This window comes from Garra rufa, chromosome 3 (assembly GCF_049309525.1).
Source record: "Garra rufa chromosome 3, GarRuf1.0, whole genome shotgun sequence".
Classification (NCBI taxonomy): domain Eukaryota; kingdom Metazoa; phylum Chordata; class Actinopteri; order Cypriniformes; family Cyprinidae; genus Garra; species Garra rufa.
Genome location: NC_133363.1, coordinates 4,820,997 through 4,843,745, shown reverse-complemented (window position 1 = coordinate 4,843,745; position 22,749 = coordinate 4,820,997). Strand labels below are relative to the sequence as shown.

The 22,749-nt window shown below is 33.2% G+C and overlaps 2 protein-coding genes across 3 annotated transcripts in view; one reads left to right on the top strand and one right to left on the bottom strand.

The window, feature by feature from the left end:
• The window catches only part of dhx15 (DEAH (Asp-Glu-Ala-His) box helicase 15), a 61,620-nt gene extending 50,810 nt beyond the window's left edge, over positions 1-10,810 (bottom strand). Inside the window, exons 1-4 of one of the 2 annotated variants that reach the window (XM_073835599.1) lie at positions 10,644-10,810; positions 6,018-6,363; positions 3,632-3,825; positions 1,926-2,085 (exon numbers count right to left, since the gene is read on the bottom strand). In XM_073835599.1, coding sequence (XP_073691700.1) covers positions 1,926-2,085; positions 3,632-3,825; positions 6,018-6,363; positions 10,644-10,651 — 708 coding nt within the window. In that variant the 5' untranslated portion in view covers positions 10,652-10,810. Of the gene's footprint in view, positions 1-1,925; positions 2,086-3,631; positions 3,826-6,017; positions 6,364-10,453; positions 10,606-10,643 lie in introns of those variants that run through there. The other variant, XM_073835598.1, reaches the window with a different exon arrangement.
• Positions 10,811-15,157: 4,347 nt separating this feature from the next.
• On the top strand, positions 15,158-20,894 carry LOC141331790 (extracellular superoxide dismutase [Cu-Zn]-like). The gene is made up of 2 exons (XM_073836820.1): positions 15,158-15,260; positions 18,742-20,894. The coding sequence occupies exon 2, from the start codon at positions 18,744-18,746 to the stop codon at positions 19,410-19,412; it is 669 nt and encodes a 222-aa protein (XP_073692921.1). The 5' UTR covers positions 15,158-15,260; positions 18,742-18,743; the 3' UTR covers positions 19,413-20,894.
• Positions 20,895-22,749: the final 1,855 nt, after the last annotated feature.

The following is a 22,749-nucleotide window of genomic DNA, read 5'->3' as shown; positions in this document are numbered from 1 at the left end:
GAATTCACTGAAGCTAAGGTTTTGGAACGCGAAAGACAAGAAAGTGTGTCTGAACTGCCTGGGACAGAAGGGATGAGGAGAGCAGATTCGAGCTGGTGGGGCTTGCCAACCCATGCCAACTGAAAGTGAGTGCCTGTGTTGTCGCGAGTGGGACCAGGTATTGCCATCGATGGCAAGGGTGGATCTACCTGATGAGGAAGTTGCATGTCGCAACATCCGAGGACTTGGATGCAATGCTGCATCCTGCAGTAGTAGACTTTTTTTCCGGTTTGATCAAATAAACTAGAAAAAACGTCACACGCCGAGTGGACCTAATGGCCAGCTGTCGCAAGAGTAAGTTATTCCTGCAACCACTACAATATATAATATAAAGATTTTAAATGCATACTGTCAGTTTGCATTTTCAGGCTTATATTCATGATGTACACTTTTACTCAAAACTGACTTTAAACACCACCGACTGTTCGCAATAACTTTCTTTTGCAATCATACATGGAATTTGGTCATAGCAAATACTAGGCCAACTGTTCGCCCAAAACTACTCTTCAGGGGTTGCATTTCACAGGTAACGTTAGCCAACAATATCATGTTACACTTACAGCCGTGGGCGATGCTCCTCGTTGTCCTGTCTGTAACGTTAGTTTGAAGATTGTTGGGATCGCCGTGTCCTTTAGACGCCGTGCTGTAGTACCGGTAAAACTATCCAAATAGTCATCTGGTTCAAAATCCTCGGAGCAAACACGCCATTTCTTGATCGTTGCTAACGGTGTTTTGAGATCCATGTTCAGAGCAGCCAGCCATTGATTCATTAGTCGGAATTGCTTTTTTTTTTCGTGGGAATTCTATGAAACATGGTAGTAGAGTACGTCTTCGACTTACTATCACAGCCCCTTACAATGCACATAACCATAGCTAATCGCACACAGGTAAATCCAGCCACTAACAATTTACCAGCTGCAACTCTGACAGCTGCAACAACCGGAATTACACAAACTTAGCACCGGTCACATTGGAAGTTACCTAGCTGGGATCTAATTTCAGGCGCTTTGTGATATTACTGCGCCTGCTTCGGCCATGTTACGGCAGCAAACTTCCTTGACTATTACGCCGAAATGGGAGTGTAGTTCCTAATCTTATCGGCCAGGAAAAAACCGCAGCTTTACATTTCCGCTGGTCTTAGTACACGATATAACTGCAGAAGAGTCAAGTTTTAAATAGGACAAATATCGAAACTCGTTGGTCATTTTTGAACGCGATGCTACTGGTCTAATAGGATTCAATGATTTATGCTAAGCTATGCTAAAAGTGATATCGCCAGAACAGGAGAACGGCTGAATGGATTTCAAAACGGTAAAAATCAACTTATTAACTCGGGGGGAGTTGGAGAATGAGCCTATTTCCAAAAAAAGTGGAGTGTTCCTTTAATGCTTTTCTGATCAAATATCTTTGATCGCATGATTTACCAAGTAGTTCAATTTACTGGAATACACAGAGTTGACGCAGAGCTAGGCAAGATGAGTGTTTGATGTTAAAAAGTGTATAAATTGTCAATTTTTTTCAGAAAATAATTGGTTGTTTCACTAGATAAGACTCTTCTTCCTCAGCTGGAATCATTTAGAGCCCTTTGAAGCTGCATTTAAACTGCATTTTGGAAGTTCAAACTCAGGGCACCTAAAAGTCTGAAATTCCTCAAAAAACAATTTCTTTACGAAAGACATGAACATCTTGGATGACAAGGGGGTGAGTAAATTATCTGTAAATTCTCTGAACTTCTCCTTTAAGACGCATTTTAGAAAATGGGGTGAATTTCCATTTCACACTGACCTAAATATTGTTCCCTTCATGTCTCCACTTTATATGAAATAGAAAAAAAAAAAAAAAAAATTACCACAAGGTGGTGCAAGCTCCTGATCAGCATGACATACCTTAAGGTCGGATCTCTGCCGAACCACTTCCTTGAGGACGCCCATCAGAATATCTGTGGCTAATGTACGCTCGTGAGCCTCATCAAGAATTATGACACCGTATCGCTCCAGCAGCGGGTCGTTCATAGCCTCACGGAGTAACATACCATCTGTCATATATCTGCAAACACAAAACACATTCATTCACTTATCTTTATCTCAGGTGTCACCAAAAAAAAGACGAGCCACTTTTGTGTTCTATGCCAGCTCCAAAGTACAAATTAATTTTGTTAATACTGATTATATTTGATTGGTAACTTATTATTCTACTTGTACTTATTCTGTTGCTTTAATTAGAAACTTTTAAAAGCTTAAATAATTTTTAAAACAAAATTGACATAAAAGATGATATACCTGTAATAAAGTTAGAAAAATGCCATTACAAAGGTAAAAACAAAATTCCTATGTAAATCACTTTATGGAGTCAAATATCACCTCATAATAGAAAGGCTAATTTTTTTAAGCAGATTTTTTTTGATTATCGTTTAGAATGTGATCCTGAAATTTTGACTGTGCTCCTAAATGGGGATGCGCCGAATGTTCGGCAACCTAAATTATTTGGTCGAAAATAGCAAAAAAAAAAAAAAAAGCTCTTTCGGTGTTTGGCCAAAATTTTTTTACCAAACAATAACGTGACACAATCGAATATACAGTAGGAATGCACTAAAGCAGCATGTCATCAGTGTGGAAGCAGTGAAAAGCTTTCAAAGAAAGATGCAAAAATCATTCCAAGCACCGACAGCGAGAGACTGTTTAGTATCGCATCACATGTCTTTCCTGAGAAGAGAAAGGGCTGGTTGTTTCTGGTTACTGTATGAAAATCGCAAAATGGCCTTAAACCATTAGTAAATAAACTACAGAACGTTATGTTGTCTAACACACAAACAAATTGTATTTATTCTGACTGCACTGCACAAGCTCCTTAGCCAGGGGTTTAAAGTCCAAAGCGCAAGGAAAATCTGAGAATCATTCATAAATCTGCTGCTGTCAGCAAAAAGTCAATAAGGTCTTGACTAGCTGAGGTCTTCTTGTGGGTTTCCGCCAAAATAAAAGTCAACATTCATAAATTTTAGTATTGTGATTTTTACTGTTGTTCTGTAAAATAAAAAAAAGACAAAAATAATGATAACAATCATTATAACAGCTCTATTAATACTTTATAACATTCTTCTTTGCTCAGCAAGGCTGCATTTATTTGTACATTAAAACAAATGGCTGATTCAAGAAGGGAGTCTTACAAATGGCCAAAGAATATTATTTTATTGAATTAACATTGCTTTTAAGTTAAATTGTGCTTTGTTTGTAGGCTATAATGTCTACTAGAATGTTAACAATGTTCAGTGTTAACTACATATTTTTAAATCGTTGTTTTGTAATTGATTTCTTTTTTAAAAAGCAAGACAAAACTCTAAAAAGCACATTTTGCCTATTTAATTAACGCAATGTTGAAAGAATTGACAAAATACATGGGGGGAAAACACGAAAAACCATGTTCTGTAATTGGCCTTGGGCCCAGTGTTGAATTTTATTTGGCTTCAGGCAAGAATTTTTATTTCGGTGCATCCCTACTCCTACATTTATGCTAGGAGTACAAGTTCTCCTAAAAAGAAAAGTAAGTGTAGAGACCTGCATACACATCTTTGTTTTCTGCAAGAAAGCTAGCTTACTTCAGTATGGTCTTTGCCGAGCTACAGTCTTCAAATCTGATGGAGTATCCGACCTCCTGCCCCAGCATGACGTCCATTTCATCTGCCACTCTCTGAGCCACACTCATGGCTGCCACCCTTCGGGGCTGTGTACAAGCCACACCGCGCTTGGGGCCGGGGAGCGCCCTCACCATGTCCACACACCACTGAGGGATCTGAAAAACAAGTGCCGACCAATACATTAACATGCTTTACCGCGTTTCTCTGGTATTGCCTTAAACAAACGAGTAAGTACATTTGTTAACATGGTGCTGGTCACAAATTTGTCAGAATCCCTCCCGGGAAGGTTGTGAAAAGGGCACACCAGCTTTGGTTGCCTAAGCCTGTTAGTAAGCAGCAGCATCATTTAAGATACCAGAAAGGAGAGCAGAGAAATATTTGACACTAGATGAGATAAGCTAAAGACAAAAATAAAAAAGTAGTAAAACCTGTTTTTCAATGCATTCAATATGCAACAGAAAATGTATCAACACTTTACAATGCGTCATTTGTTAACATTAGTGTATTAACTAACATAAGCACACAAAACGTTTATTACACACTATACACATCCAATGTTGTTCATGTTAATTCACAATGCTTAAATAAATGTTAACAAACAACTTTTTAAATTATGCATTAGTAAATGCTCAAATTAACACCAAGATTAATAAATGCTATAGAAGTATTGCACATTCTTAGTTCATGATAACTAATATTAAATAATGAACTTTATTATAAAGTGTTACCATAATAATAATAGGAACAATGATAAAGACAATGCCAATATATTATGCACTATAAAATATAGTAACTTTAAGTCTTTTTTCATAGTAGTAAGAAAAATATATTTCCTTATTTTTATAATTTATAAAATACTTGCACCTTTATTATTATTAAGCTCTTGTTTTTATAATATTATTATAATCATTGTCATTGAAAATACTGTTTACAAATATAAATCAATAAATATTGATATCTTACTATTAAATTATTATTATTATTATTAATAGTAAAAACAACAATAAAACATTTATAATAATATTTTAGAGAACAATAAAATTACAAAACTAATATTTACCATTTATATACATTTAATTTATTTTAGCTATAGATAACTAATGTAGCAAACTAATAAACCTTATTGTAAAGTGTTACCATAATAATAATGGAAACAACAATAATAAAGTCAACAACAATATATTATGCACTATTAAATATAGTAACTTTTTTAAATAAGTCTTTTTTCATAGTAGTAAGAAAAATATATTTCTTTATTTTTATAATTTATAAAATACTTGCACCATTATTATTATTAAGCTCTTGTTTTTATAATATTATTATAATCATTGTTATCGAAAATACTGTTTACAAATATAAATCAATAAATATTGATATCTTACTATTAAATTATTATTATTATTAATAGTAAAAACAACAATAAAACATTTAATAATATTTTAGAGAACAATAAAATTACAAAACTAATATTTACCATTTATATACATTTAATTTATTGTAGCTATAGATAACTAATGTAGCAAACTAATAAACCTTATTGTAAAGTGTTACCATAATAATAATGGAAACAACAATAATAAAGTCAACAACAATATATTATGCACTATTAAATAAATACATAAAACTAACATTTAAATAATAGTTTTTTTAATAGTACTATAGCAATATATTTCTTCATTGATTTTTATAACTTATAAATTACTTTAATATAATACTAATAAATATTAATTATAATATTGTTGTCGTAATTTACTTTTCAAAAATATTGTTTTAAATAAAAATTTAATCAATAAATAAATATCTTACTATTAAAATATGTAGTAATTATAATAGCAAAAACAACAAAACAACATTTAGAATATTTTGGAGAACAATAAAATTACTAATATTTATAACCACTTTAATTTATACACGTTTCATTTAATGTATAATTTATTAATTTATTTCACCTACAGAGCTTTGTTTTGCCGGAAAACTGCAGGAAGACGTTAAATCGTTTATTGAGAACCAATTTATAAATTATTCTCATTACAAATGTGGTAAGATGGTTGGTGCATATACTTTTTTTTTTTTTTTTTTTAAAGCATGTTATAAGCAACCCAAACTCACAGGACTTGAAGTCACAAAAGTTAAGGAGCAATATCATTAAATCACAGACTTTACAATTTCATAACTGCACTAAGCCACAATCATGCTTTAACCCAAGTTTAGGCACTCACTAAGCACTTATTATGAAGAAGAACAATCTAAAACACCCTAATTAATACCTCTAATACTCATTGTTGAAAGATCTCTAAATGCAAGGAGCTTCTGGCTACAGATGTTTTTGTGGAACATTTGGTCTAACCTGTGTGGTCTTTCCAGAGCCTGTCTCTCCAACGAGCACAAAGCTCTGATGCCGGTTGAGGATGTCATTAAAACGTTCTTTATACTCCCAGACGGGCAACTGCAGCCTCTTCTTGAGGATCTCGTAGAAGCGCGGCGTGTGAGGCAGGTTGGTAAAGGGATTGATCTGCTGCTGCATGGCCGTCTGCTTCAGCGGGATCATCCCAACGCCGGACACGCTGGAGCTGAGGGACGCGCTGGACGCCTTGGTTTCTCCTCTATCCCGGTCTCGATCACGGTCTCTGTCTCTGTCGCGGTCACGATCGCGGTCCTTCGACCGGTCATCCCGATCTCTGTCACGGTCCTTTCTGATGGAAAGACAAGTAATGACACAGGAGTTCAGTTTACTGACAAAGTTAGTACTCAAACTGAAAATATTCATGATATTTGTGTTTAACCAATTGACTGTGTGACTCTTTTAACCAACTCTTACATAACACATCTTCTTAATGAGACTTTTACAGCTGTTGGGTTTCAGTTTATTTGAGGACTTTATTCTGGCAATTTCTCTACTTTATTCTCAAAGCATTTCGACTTCATTCTCAATGCATTTTATTATAGTATTTCACCTTTATTCTCAAAGCATTTCGACTTCATTCTCAATGCATTTTATTATAGTATTTCACCTTTATTCTCAAAGTATTTCGACTTTATTCTCAATTAGAGGTCGACCGATGTATCGGTTTTGCCGATTAATCGGCACCGATAGTTGATTGGCTGAACTATCGGTTATCGGCAAAAATCCATGCCGATAGTTTTTCCGGATTGCGTTCTTTGCTGAAGCGGCTCACGCTCCGCTCCGCTGTCATAGAGTATGAGAGGTTAAGTCAGACACCAATGTTAAATGTCAGGATTGTTACCATATATTTGCAGTGATTTATATCCAGTTGGTCATATTGGTAGCCAGCAAAATTGCAGATTTAAAGACTTGATGTGAGAAAGCAAACCGTGTTCATTCAGCCTACAGAATCCTGCTGCGCCACTCACAGTTTTACATTACATATCTCTGTCCCAAATTGTTGTTAATGTTTATAAAGGCTTGACCCTGCTGGAAGATTGTGCATTTAAGTTATAAATTCGTATTTCTGTAGCTCTAATAAAGTCTGTATGCTTCATATAGAGCTATTATTTATGTTTTAGCCTTTTCTTCAGGCCGCGGAAGCATGGTAGGTTTGCATCTTGTTACGCACTTTATTTCACAATGCAATTTTCCTTGTTCTTACTTGATTTTAATAACTGATCAACAAAAATATGTATTCAAAATTAAGATAAAAATTATACAAAACGAAATTCGTTTAAAAAGGGATTTTCCACAAATAAAAAGGTGGAAGTGGTCAACAATTGTGTCTGACCCTCTCCAATTCTCCCGACGTATTGCCGTCCAAATCATACCACGTCCTTTATGACATTTACAAATTACACATACTTCTTTCGCAATTAACAGATTAAACTGAAACAAAACACAAACAAATAATATTTAAACATAAATGTAAAACAGATAACACATTTTCTTAAATGGCTACAACAATATAGATTGTACTTTCTCTTTCCGTTTGATCTGTTGTTTAAACTAATCTTTGCCGCTTTTTTGATCATTCTTGAAGTAAACATTTGCCCATTTGGTGATTAAATAAACTGTTTTAGATTTCTGCTTGAACTACACGACGCATCCTGTGTGTGTTAGATACCTGCGAGTTGTTCGCGCAACGCAGCGCTGCATCCAATGCATCACAACCCTCTCTTCAAGGAGCTTGTGGTTTTCCCCGCATATGGCACGCGTGAGCGCCTGAAACGCTGCTGGCTTCATTGCACAGAATTTGCACTGTGAGACTCGTGTGCATTGCTTGACAGTGCGTGCTTCCACCCGCAGTTTTTTACTTTACATGTGCCTTCATTTCTGCCGTTTGTAATGCAGTATATTAGATGCACAAAACTCGCGCACTGACAGACTTTCACTTGCAATTTGTGTTTGTTCGTCCTAAAAAGCTCGATTGCAGATGCGGTTAATGCACTTGCCATTTCGAATACTTTTATACGAAACTGATGTAAACACAGTCAGTTATGTTTTCAGAGCAGGGCATCTGATATATCGAAATAGATCTGTGCATTCGTTTGAATGCAGCCACTGTCAATGATCTCATCAGTAATAATCAAACGAAAGGAAAAAATAACTATTGTCTGTTAACTTTTGGATACTTAAAGAACACTTATTTTAAATAAGTAATTGGTTTAAAAGTAGCCTGCTTATATAATAAAAAAATAAAGTAAATTTTGCTCAAAATAAATTATATAAAATGTATATGAAAATGTAGCCATGTGCAGTAATATTGAAAACTGAGAATGTGATGCATGGTTATATTTAGTTGTTATTGAAAATCGTGATTAAATTGAATCTTAATTTTGATAATGCAGTACTAACATACAGAGATTCCAAATATAAACAAAAAGCATAGAAACTGCAATTTTACATATTTTTAAAATGTAAATATTCCCACCCCTATACTGTTAATATGAAATAACACTTTACAATGAGCTCATTTGTAACATCAACTAAGATTGATGAAAGCTGTAGAATAGAAGTGTTGTTCCTTGTTAGAGTGTTATTTTGTTAACATTAATGAACTATGAAATAACTTTAATGATCAATATATAATTAAAATTAATATTTTTATTAATTTACAAAGTTTGGTTTATTACTTTTTTAAAACTAGCAGAGCAGTATTTTAGTTGCCGTTCAGTATCTATTTTCAAAAACTATCGGTTAATTAATCGGTATCGGCCAGTGTGGTCCAACCTAGCTATCGGTATCGGTAAAAACCAATATCGGTCGACCTCTATTCTCAATGCATTTCGACTTCATTCTCAAAGCATTTCGACTTCATTCTCAATGCATTTTATTATAGTATTTCACCTTTATTCTCAAAGCATTTCGACTTTATTCTCAATGCATTTTATTATAGTATTTCACCTTTATTCTCAAAGCATTTCGACTTTATTCTCAATGCATTTTATTATAGTATTTCACCTTTATTCTCAAAGCATTTCGACTTTATTCTCAATGCATTTTATTATAGTATTTCACCTTTATTCTCAAAGCATTTCGACTTCATTCTCAAAGCATTTCGACTTCATTCTCAATGTATTTTATTATAGTATTTCACCTTTATTCTCAAAGTATTTCGACTTTATTCTCATTGTATTTTGTTATAGCATTTCGACTTTATTCCCATAGTATTTCAGCTTTACTCTCGTATTTTATTCTCATAGTATTTCGACTTTATTCTCATAGTATTTTATTCTTATAGTATTTCGACTTTACTCTCGTATTTTCTTATAGTATTTCAACTTTATTCTCATAGTATTTTATTCTTACAGTATTTCGACTTTACTCTCGTAGTATTTCGACTTTACTCTTGTATTTTATTCGCATAGTATTTCAACTTTATTCTCATAGCATTTTATTCTCATAGTATTTTGACTTAATATTTTTTAATGTGCCACTAAAACACCGTCAAAGTTCCACAGCCATCGATAAAAACCTATTATCTCTGTTCACTTATTAGTTCAACGAGTTGACGACCGAACCGATTCACTCAGCTTTGTTAACGAATCGTTTAGATTAGAACACTAAAGATCCGATTCAACCGAATCGTTTAAGAGATCCGGCAGAACAAAACGACTCATTTAGAATTCAGACATCACTACTAAACCCAAACTACGAGTAATTAACGTTATTAAAAATAAAAAAACCACATATTAAAATTAACACAATGTAACTGAAAACCAAAGATAAACAAAGCAGGCCACGCTTTAAGCACATGCAGCCTAAAACCAGCCTCACTTACATAATATCTCAGGATTTACACGCTCATATCCTAAACACTCATCACATATTAACTTTTTATAGCGGGGAGTTTCACAACCTAGCTGTGGCACATTCCGACACCGACAAAGTCACCATCACACAACATATTTACACTCAACATCGCCCACTATTCATTTAGCGGCCTTCTTTAATACTCATCCTATGCAGCACAAACGCTTCTTGACGCTTTCTGCGAACCAAAAACGTAAAGTAAACAAACTACTCCAAAAATTAAGTGAAATGTAAATAATGCCTGTTGTATGTCAAACCGCGATCAGACACGTGCTAGCGGCATCAGTCACAAAGACTCAACCGCTTCTGTCCAAAACAACGTGCTTTCCTACGACCCAAGATAACCTCTTTTGAAAGCAACCATGCATTTCATACAACGTTACAGTATTTATTAGCAATTGTGTCACTGTCTGTGCAACATTAAAACCACACCAGGACAAGAGTGTGAGCATGCTAGCACAAGCTAGCCGCTCTTTCCCTCCACAGCGAACTGCTAAACACAGTCCTCAAGCTCAACATACCCGTCAGACGACCTTTTCTTGCTCGACGAATAATCATCGCCTAGATCCAGCCGATGCCGTTTTGACATCTCGTGATAGAAATGTTAATAAAGCAAAAGAGAAAAGAGTTTGGTCGGTTACTCCAACGCAGCCGCTGCGCTCTCTCTCTCATGCACGGCTAAACGACAAGATGGCGACCGGAAGCACTTACCTCATCATTATTATTTCAAGTGCACTGGAGATGAACACTGCAACAGACACCTCTGTTTATGCATATTATTTATTGCAGTTCTCGATGTATTTTGGCTTGAGATGCAAGAGAGGTGTTTTAAATCATTTACACTGTGGGTGCCCTGCATAGAGTACGCGGAGGTTATTATATGTAGCGCCAAATAAAGCCGACCGCCTCCTCGCAGAGCTGCACTTCCGGTATTAACCGCATGGGGCGGTATAGAGTTTGTCTCATTGGATTTTCTTTGCTAGCCATTACTGATGCATTTTTATTATTTTAATTAACTGCAATTAACTGTTGTTAAAAGTAACATTTTTTTTTTTGAAAATTTACATTTAAAATATATTAACCGTAAATGTGATACTGAATAACACACTACAGACTAGAGTTAAAATTAAAGGCCTAATCAATATACTTAGACTACATGTGCTGTTGTATAATCTTTAAAACACTAAGTCAACAGAAAGTCAACCATTTGGTGAATTGCATAAAACCTTGTATGAGTCTCTTTCCTTTTAAGAATGGTAAGATTTGTATATTTTTTCATTTATTTGTTTATTTTCCTTGCAACCCCCGAAAAAAGTATATTTAAAAAGTATTTCACTTGTTTGTTGTTTATTGTGTGTAGATTATTTTAGATTTAATTAAGGTAAAGTGTGTATTATTGTTTTCCCCACTTGAGTTTGTAAATTGTTATTGCTCAATAATAAAAATAAATAAATAAAAATATGCTGTAGTATGTTAGTGCGCACATCAAAATATTAAACTGTAATGATTTCAAATGTTATATTTTTCAAAATTTATATTTTTTAAATAAAAACAATCATGAAAGCGCTTCTTTTTGTGGCCTTTTTGTTTAATTTAATATGCATCCGCGAGTACAATTACAATCTACTAGTAATAAAATTACTTTTATTAATTTCTAGTAAATTACAAGTGCACATGCAAAACAATTATAAGCATAAAACACAATTTTTTTTATGTTTTTTAAAGTCACTTCTGCTTACCAAGCCTGATTTAGTTGTGAAATATTTTAAAATAAATAATAATATATTAAAAAACTGCTTTCTAATTGAATATATTTTAAAATGTAATTTATTCCTGATTTCAAAGCTGAATTTTTAGCATCATTACTCCAGTCTTCAGTGTCACATGATCATTTAGAAATCATTCTAATACAATGACTTGCTGTTTAAGAAACATTTATTATTATTATTATTATTATTATTATTATTATCATCATCATCATTAATATTTAAAACAGTTGAGTACATTTTTTCAGGATTCTTTGATAAATAGAGAGAGAGAGAGAGAGAGAGAGAGAGAGAGAGAGAGAGAGAGAGAGAGAGAGAGAGAGAGAGAGAGAGAAATTAATACTTCTATTTAGCAAGGATGCTTTAAATTGATCAAAAGTGATGATAAAGACATTAATAATCTTACAAAGTTTTATATTTCAACCAAATGCTGTTCTTTTGAACTTTTTATTCACCAAAGAAACCAGGAAAAATTCTACTCAGCTGTTTTCAACATAATGATAAAAAAAGAACTGCAAATCAGCATATTAGAATGATTTCTGAAGGTTAATGAAGACTGGAATAATGATGCAAAAAATTCAGCTTTGAAATCACAGGAATAAATTACATTTTAAAACACATTCAAATAGAAAACACTAATTTTAATAGTAAAAATATTTCAAAATTTTACTGCTTTTGCTGTACTTCAGATCAAATAAATGCAGGCTTGGTGAGCAGAAGAGACTTTTTAAAAAACATAAAAAATGCTTTTCAGAATTCTTAGTTTTTTCAACAACATGCAAGTAAATAATTGAATGGTTAATTATCTTTATTTTTATTAATTTAATTCCTATCACTTTCAGTATGACACTAAAAGATGTCTCAGACATAAATGCCCTATCATAAGTCTGGCTGCAAATATCCAATTTTACTGTGAAGATTTGAGATGTTTTATTACTCAGAAATCACTTTTCAGTAATAGACAACACCTTATTTATTTCAATCCAAGATATTACTGGGAAATCACCAAAACCTGTACTGGCACCCTTTGAGAATATCCCGACTGAAGTCTCAGAATGTACTGAGCTCTTGTACATCTCAGATTATGATAATATACTGCAATGAATCAACCAGTGCAGAAGACAATCATTGCCGTCGACACAGGTAATTACACAGCCTAGGCATGGCTAACAAGCTACATAATAGCAACTGGATCATTGCTCGCGGCTGGGAATTGATGGTGATGGGAAAAACAAAGTTAACGTTAACAAGACTTTGCACTGTATAAATCTGAAATACAGGGCATTTTTATTTCCGCTTTCACAGACAATTAAATAACAGGCCAATTGCATGTGAAATAGGCCTGACAGGCTTAGGACAGAGTCTGCACAAATGCTTTCTTGAAACAGAAGAACTGCCAGATATTCACTTATGACAGTCCTTTATGTGAGATGAACAAGGAGTGGCTTTAAAAATGGGACCACAAAACCCCATAAGGGTCAGTTTTTAAATTAAGATTTATACATCATCTGAAAGCTGAATAAATACACTTTCTTCCACTGATGTATGGTTTGTATATGACAGTATTTAAAAATCTGGAATCTGAGGGTGCAAACAAATCTAAATATTGAGAAAATTTTCCAAATGAAGTTCTTAGCGGTGCATATTACTAATCAAAAATTAACTTTTGTTATATTTACTGTGGGAAATGTACAAAATGTCTTCATGGAAAATGATCTTTACTTATTACCCTAATGATTTTTTGGCATAAAAGAAAACCCATACAATGTATTTCTGGCTATTGCTACCATTATAAAACATTATTTGTAGGATTTGCTAATTCAAAAAAAAGTTGAATGAGGCCAAAGATCGATAATTTCGAACAAAAAATACCTGCTCTGTTATATATAGTCTGTAATGATAAAACACAATGTAATAAAGTACGAGAAAAAAATTCACACATTTTTATTTATTATTATTATTTATTAGTGTGTGCTAATTTGAAAAAAAAAATGATAAAAACATCGAATACAATATTTTGTAATAATATAGCATAAAAAGACATCACTCAAAAGTTTGTGATCACTAAGAGATGTATTGTTTTTTTTAAAGAAGTCTCCTATGCTCATGAAACATACTTTAAAATATAATTTATTCATAATTTATGCAAAGTAGAATTTTTATCAGCTGTTACTCCAGTCTTACGTGTCACATGATCCTTCAGAAATCATTCTAATATGCTGATTTATTATTAGAATGATCAATGTTGGTAACAGGTAACAAATATTTTATGGAACCTGTGAATATTTAAGGATTCTTTGATGAATAACAAGTTAGAAAGAATATAAATATTTTCTAAGAATGTAAATGTATGCTATCACTTAATTTAACACATCCTTGATGAATAAAAGTATTAATTTCTTAAAAAAAAGGATAAAAATGTACTGACCCCAAATGTTTAAGCAATTGTGTATATTGTTAGAAATCCTTTCTATTTTAAATAAATGCTGTTCTTTTTAACCTTTTATCAATCAAAGGATCCCGAAAAAAAGTATCACAGGTATCGCAGCACAACTGTTTTCAACACTGATAATAAATCAGCATCTTAGAATGATTTCTAAAGGATCATGTGACACTAAATACTGGAGTAATGATGCTGAAAATTCAGCTTTGCATCATAGGAATCAATTACAATTTAAATGTATTCACATAGAAAACAGTTATTTTAAATTTAAATAATATTTCACAATATTATAGTTTTTTTCTGTATTTTAGATCAAATAAATGCAGCCTTGATGAGCATAAGAAAGTGTTTTTCTTTAAAAACATTAAAAAATGTACTGATCCCAAACTTTTGAATTGGAGTAGTATTTTTTGGAGGCCAGTTTAGTTATTTTTGACTCCAAACACCACAAGTGTAACAAGATGGGGACAAATTTTGTTTTTTTTTAAAAAGTACAAAACTATGAAGAAAAAAAAGAGAAGTTCTTATTACCTTTGTAGCAAGGTCTGTAAGTTTCAGTCCATTGTAATAACATTAATAGCATTTTTAGCAAAAAAAAAGAAAATCCTCTCTATAGATCAAAATGACCGGAACACAACTTTAATGTTGTGTCAATGTGTTTCATAAAGGTGCTTTAAAAGGTTCTTCACAGTGAGGCCATAGAAGAACCATTTTTGTTTCCACAAAGAACCATTCAGTCAAAGGTTCTTTAAATTGCCATCTATTTCTTACCTTTTTATAATCTTATGCCACAAAGAACATTTTGTGAAATAGAAAGGTTCTTCAGACATTAAAAGTTCCTTATAGAACCATTTAGACAAAAAAGGTTCTTTTATGGCATAATGAAGCACCTTTTTTTAAAGAGTGTAGTTGTAAAGTAACTGTAACCAAACATAACAAGGAGTGTGGTTACGTGGTTAACTTGTAAGTTATGTAAGTTGTGAGTTCTCAGAAGAGCAGCCAATCAATAATACAAAGTTTGATCACAGTGGACATTCGTTCAACCCCGGTTCACGGCTGCACACAGATTAAGCTTTGCACTAATCTTGTGAGCTTTTCAGGACAACAATTCAATTTACGGTATGAATGCCTTTGCTGTTTTTCAGTGTTTTTCTTTATATATTTATTTGTAATTGATAGTTGGTGCAAATTTTGAATCAATGGTGACTAAACAGGAATGTGGCTTTTTATGCAACGGTCTTTTTTGTGTACCAGACAGATGAAAGAAAAGCATTTTGCTGTCAAGATTTAGCTATATAAGTTAAAAATCTTAGTGTAAAGCAAAAACATGAATATTTTGACTTTCTTTTTAACGTTTACACTCTTAAAAATAAAGGTGCTTTAAAAAACTCATAAGAACTATTTTAGGTTCCACAAAGAACCATTCAGTCAAAGGTTTTTTAAAGAACCATTTCTTGTATACTTTTTATAATCTGAAGAACTTTCTTTCAGCACAAAGAGCATGTTGTGAAACAGAAATGTTCTTCAGATGTTGAAGGTTCTTTATGGAACCATTTAGACAAAAAGGCTTTTCTATGGCATCGTGAAGCACCTTTATTTAAAAAAAGAGTACATATTATGAAAATAAAATTTTAATGTATATTAAATTCAATTTTGAGACACTTACAGACTTAAGTATCTTTATGTGTAATTTTATAATTACTTGTGTTGTTTTTGAAATATGGTTAAAGTACTGCTGAATGTACTGACAAACATCTATGGTAAACTAAAATATACTTTGATGTAATTTCTATACTTTAACATCTATTTCTATATTTACATTTCTTTGTAATTACACATTTGTAATGATGAAGTTGCAAATCTGTGCATTCAAAATATATTAACTTTAAATGTAGTATCAAATGAGACACGTTAAATTCTTTTAGGCACAACAAAAGATAATTAAAACCAACTGTGGGACACTTGGCACATTTAATCGTTGTCTTTTTTCCCTATCACATAGTTTAATAATCATCATACAATATATATATATATATATATATATATATATATATATATATATATATATATATATATAAATTCATCCTGTGAAAACCATTTTGAAAAAGAATTTTAAATTTTTTTAGCAGTCTCCTCCCCATTAGTGGGTGGTGTCAAGTGTCATATTACAAAATGTGTTACGGTATTTTATAATCGTTACAAAATACATATTGTTGTAAATGTCTGAGTCTCTATATTCTATTTTGGTGGTTATTTTGTGAAAGAAGTCATTTTGACAAAGACATTTAGACATTTGTGACAGAAAAATGCATCCAAAACAATTCTCACAGGAACCTCACATTTTTTTTTTCTATCAACTTCAAATTTGTAACATAACTTTTTTAGACATACGGCTTTCATTTTATAGCAATTTTAGAGTAAAACCTGTTATGTAAAATATTTATTTTATATAAAACATAAAAAAATTAGCACAGTGCATTTTCTATAACATTTTGATACTTTCATATCTTAAATATGATTCCACTCCTGCATAATCTGCTGATTGTTTTCATCAAAAAGGTCTATATTGAAAAGTGTTCATGAATTCTAACAATTTGAGTTTATATGTCATATATGTTCAAAAATAGGGTGTGACAGTTAAAGGGTTAAAATCTACCTTATAGCACTTAAGTAACTTTTAATTTGACATTATTGGCTTACTTTTTGAAAGTGAGTGTGTACTTAAGTGTGTTAAGAAACAGACAGAAAGTCAAAAATGTATAGGCAATTTACTCACCCCCTTGTCATCCAAGATGTTCAAGTCTTTCTTTCTTAAGTTGTAAGGAAATTATGTTTTTTGAGGAAAACATTTCAGAAGTTTTTTTTTCCTGATGGTGGACTTCAACAGTGCCCTTGAGTTTGAACGTCCAAAATTTTCTTTAAAAAATGTTAAAAATGTACACTTTTTACCTCAAATGCTCCTCTTGTCTAGCTCTGTGATGCATACTCTGTGCACTCCGGTTCAAGACAGTCAGGGTATGTCAAAAAACACCCATTTTATTTACTTCAAAATCGTCCTACATCGCTGTTTTACCTTTTTTGTAAAGAATGTTTGATCTTCTTTGCACTTTCACTTTGTAAACACTGGGTTGGTCCTTCTGAAGCGATGTAGGATGATTTTGAAGTTGGAGGATAAAATTGTTGGGAGTTTTTTGACATACCCTAACTGTCTTGAACCGGAGTGCACAGAGTATGCATTGCAGAGCTAGACAAGACAAGCATTTGTGGCTAAAAAGTGTATGACTGATTGTTTTACTAGATAAGACCCTTCTTCCTCGGCTGGGATCGTTTAGAGCCCTTTGAAGCTGCATTTAATCTGCATTTTGGAAGTTTAAACTCACGGGCAAAATAAAAGTCCACTATATGGAGAAATGTTTTCCTCAAAAAACATAATTTCTTTACGACTGAAGAAAGATATATTTGAAGTGCACATTCAATATAATGCAAATTTGTTTTTCACAAGAGTACACAGAATTCTTTTCATAAGGTTGTGCTACACTCAAAAAAATGATTCTACCACACTGTACAGTTAATTTAAAAAAATCTTTTTCATTTAACACCATTGTGTTAGGTTTCCCATTTAAACAATTGCATTGTGTTAAACTGATTTGAAACAGTTTCGTTTTGGTTCAACTCAATATTTTCATTTTGAAAGAACGTATTTCAATTAAGTAGAGTTGAGAGTACATAAATTATTTTACTTGTGTAACTAGGAAGTGGATTTCCCCTTCCCATCATGCTTTGCACACGGCTGGATAAGGAGAGTAAATGTTGAAATAAAATTTTATTTTATGCATTTTTTTAATAAAATGATAAAATTGGGAGACTTGTTAATGTTTAATGTTCTTTTATGTTTGTATTTAAAACAGTTTCTGGTATGGTAGTGTTTTTGGGGGTTACCATTGTGGTGAATGCATAGAGCATGTGCTTGGGTTGAGGACCTGATAACATAAGTTAAAGTTGTTTTAATAATAAAATAAACAACTACTTTGGGCATGCCATGGATGTAACAAAGCCATCTTATGGCTAATGCCTAATAAGTTGGTTAATGCCTAAAGTTAAGTAAATCCAATGTATCATTTTTTGAGTGTAGAAGAATTTCTGCCTAGTTATTTGTTTTCCAGTTAAATGTTTTAGATTGAGTTCAACAAGCATAAAATAATTACTTCATAAACATATCAATTTCATTGAAACTGTATTTGATCAAATTGAGTTGGCCCATTTCAATTACATTTTATTGTATGAATTTGTTTTTTATGAGTTGGGGTCACACATATTTATTGGATGGAAATCCTGCCCTCAATTAAATTGAGTTCATCCAATGACTTATTTTTTTGAGTGTACTTTACCCTTGATGCAATCTAATCTGGCTGTGCTGTTTCAAGCTAATGCAACTTCCCCTCACAAAGCTCCCTGGAAGAAAGCTTTGAAATTTGGCTAATGCACAAAAAAGAAGAACAAAATTGAGAACTTTGATGTGCACTCAGTAGAATTGCATCTCTATCAAAAATGCTGCATTTTTAAAATTGCATGATTTCACTGATTCCGCTCTTCATTGTAGGCATGGAGAAAATCATCCTAAAACTCGCTCTAATATTGCTGGCGCTGCATATACAAAATGCAGAGTTCTCCGACAATCCTGTTCTTGTGATCGTCGAAGCGCCGAAGCCAGAAGTCGAGGAGTTTAACAACACAATCTACGCCACTTGTGAAGTAGTTCCCCACCCTAATTTACCCCCCAGCCAGCCTCAGGTCTTTGGGCAGGTGCTCTTCATGCAGATCTTTCCCAATGGAACTCTAAAAGTGAGAATCAACCTCCGCGGTTTGAATGTCAGCGATCAGCAAGTGCACGCCATCCACATCCATCAATATGGAGACCTCAGCCAAGGATGCATCACTGTCGGTCCTCATTACAATCCGCAGGCGGTTCTCCATCCCGGTCATCCCGGAGACCTGGGCAACTTTGCTTCCGAGCATGGAGTTATAAGGCGCTTCTTGAAGCTCCCGGAGGCCAAGCTATTCGGGGGTCAGTCCATTATGGGACGCTCGGTGGTGGTTCATGAGAAGGAGGACGATCTGGGAATGGGGTCAGATGAGGAGAGCAAACTCAGTGGGAATGCTGGGAAGAGAATCGCTGGCTGTGTGATTGGCATCACTTCTCCAGTTCTGTGGGAGAACACTGGATGGCTCCCTGAGAAAGAGGTGGAGGAGGTAAAAGAGACTACAAGATAAGAGTTGCAGACGTGGAGCAGAAGAAATAATGCATTGTGACTTAGATTGATACTCGATACTGTTTAAATGAAAGAACTGTGATTGGAATAGGATAATTAACCAATAACCTTCGATCTTTAAGGGAACCCTGTGTATTAAGACTTATAAATGTCTTAATATAACATAGATGATGTCTCTTACTAAAATACCTAGAAGAAAAATATGAAAGATTAAGTTTTTTAAAAATGGCAGCGGCTATTTGCACTAAATGTAAATAGCGATAGAGGCTATTTACACTAAGTGCAAATAGCAAGTGGATGCTTTTTACATTAAGTGAAAATAGCATATTTTCTTAAAAAAATGCAATTTACACTAAGTGAAAATACAATTAGATGCTTTTACAGTAAGAGACAATACTATATTTTTTTAACAATAGATGCTATTTAAACTAAGTGCAAATAACAATGGGTTCTATTTACACTAAGTGCAAACAGCTAGATTCTACACTATGTTGAAATATCAGGATTTTCGGATATTTATAATACTTATTGCAAACAGACGCAATTATCTGCTCCTCAGTATTGTAGTACATTAACAGTATGCAGTAATTACGCACTGAGTGTAAATTATAATTTATTAAATGGTACTGCCTCATTGGGACAATAAGCCCTCTTTACATCTACCCTAACCCTAAACGATACTTTATTTTCAACTTTTCAATATGTCCCTCATGATTATTGAAAATAAATTCCTTTCCAATATGATATGAGATTAGAAAAGGGAGAGAAAAAAAAATGGCCAGAAGGGGGATTCGAACCCGGATCAGTTGCGTCCAAAAAAGCAAAACTCGCGATTTATCCACTGGAGCTAATATTTAACAACCATCTTATGTAGTGTTGATTATCTCAATCACACATTGGTGGGTGGAGTTAGTGTAAATAGCCTTTGCCAACAAGGCGGGCTATTTGCACTTAGTGTAAATAGACACTCAAGTTTAAGAATCTATATAATTTTATCTACCTGGTCTGTCAGTAGCTGTGGTCATCGTTTCAGTATTTTACTTTCCAAATTGTGTGTTCAAATTGTGTTACGTTATAAAAAATACAGATAGTGGCATTAGCTCAATGAGCGCAACTGTTTTACATAATCAAAATAATGGCAACGTCCATAGTCCAAAATATGTATAAAACGTTGTGAATTTTTTAAGTAACATATATATTTTATGGGTTTTCTACTACATATATTAGTAAGAGACATAATTTGTGTTATATCAAGCCAAACAAGTCCTAATACCCGGGTTTGCCTTTAAAAAAATAAAGCTTTTAAACCTTTTGTTGTTGTTGTTGTTGTTGTTGCGATGCAATTAAAGAGCCATTTTTGAACCTTTCAGTGATCAGTTCTTAAAGAAACTTTTTTTCTTAGTGTGCAGATATTTTTGTGGCTTCATGAATGTTGAAGGTTTTTCATGGAACCAGAGATGTCAATAAATAACATTTATTTTAAGAGTGTTCTTTGTCTGTTTTATATTATCATTACATTTTTAATTTTTTTTTTTAAATATTCCATAGATTTATTTCCATGACAAACACCATGGTCCCACTTTATATACGATGACTTTAACTTGTACTTACACTCTACATTGTACAACAAATAATTGTTAGGTACAATATACTTGTTAAATTGCAAATCACTTTTACAGTAGTTGAAGTAGGATACAGTTATGGTCAACAACAGATTTGATGGTCTGGTTAGGTTTAAGTGTGAACCACAAAACCAGTTGCATGAGTATATTTGTAGCAATAGCCAACAATACATTGTATGGGTCAAAATTATATATTTTTTTATTTTATGCCAAAATCATTAGGATATTAAGAAAAGATCATGTTCCATGAAGATATTTTGTAAATTTCCTGCCCTAAATATGTCAAAACTTCATTTCTGATTAGCAATATGCATTGCTAAAAACTTCAATTGAACAACTTTAAAGGCCATTTTCTCAATATTTTAATTTTCTTGCACCTTTAGATTCCAGATTTTAGTTGTATCTTGGCCAAATATTGTCCTAACAAAAGCTTATTTATTCAGCTTTCAGATTATGTAAAAATTGACCCTTATGACTGGTTTTGTGGTCCAGGGTCACATATTAATCAGATATTATCAGATTTCAAAAGCATTTCAAAACGACAGACACCAGCCACTCACTAGTAAATAATATCTGAAATCCAGAATACATCAGGAAGTTTTCCTGGCCACTGAGAGGCTCGGTTTCATGATTTGTGCCGAACAACCACCGACAGACAAGCTGCCTCAATTCCCAAGGCATAAACAAATCAAACAGAATATAAATAAGGGCATAAAACGCAATGTGCCGTGCGCTTCCTCTTAAGGTCTATTTGGGACAGTGCTCTTGAAGGGAGAAGCGTTGAAATAATTGGATGCAATGAATTACTTTCAGAAGGGAGATGTGATGTCTGCAGTGAGAGGCCGCCATGGGCTAAGCGAACAGATTTGAATTTAGGATTAGTGCTGTGCTTGAACTAATAATGTTTATGCATAAAGTCTGAATCGGGATCGCTGTTTGCCTGATTTCGACAACTGAAAAGAATTATAATATTTTACTGTGTGTTGATGTATTCAAAGCTGTGAGCTGTACACACACGCCTGATCAGAGACTGACTGAGACTGAAACATTTTGGCCCTTAAATATTATTAAGCTTATGAGCAAAACTGTTGTACATTTCTTAAGAGGTTAAAGAAATAGTTCATTTTAAAATGAAAATTTGCTGAAAATGTCCTCACCCTCAAATGGAAGCCTGTTTCCAACGGTAATTGCAACTTTTTGTCTCACAATTCTGACTTTATTTTTCTCACAATTGCAAGTTTACATCTCGCAATTCTGACTTTTTTCTCAGAACTGTGAGATATAAATGCACAATTGTGAGTTATAAAGTCAGAATTGCGGGATATAAATTCACAATTACAATAAATAAAGTCAGAATTGCAAGATATAAACATACAATTCTGACTTTTTTCACAATGGCGGCTTTGTATCTTAAAATTCTGACATTTTTCTCAGAATTGTAAGATCATGTTCCAAATTTTCAAATAGTTGTATCTTGCAATTGCGAGTTATAAAGTCAATTTCTGAGGTGAAAAAAGACTGATATGATCACAGAGTTTATATCTCGCAATTGTGACTTTTTTCTCAAAACTGCAAGTTTAAATCATACAAACGTGACTTTTTCTCTCAGAATTGCAAGTTTATATCTCACAATTGTAACTTTTTTCAGAATTGTGAGTTTATAGAAATTTTATATCTCACAATTGTGACTTTTTTTTTCAAAATTACGGTTTTATA

Excerpts from the sequence above, each read along its gene's own strand:
- LOC141331790 (XM_073836820.1), top strand. The coding sequence starts at position 18,744 with ATGGAGAAAATCATCCTAAAACTCGCTCTAATATTGCTGGCGCTGCAT.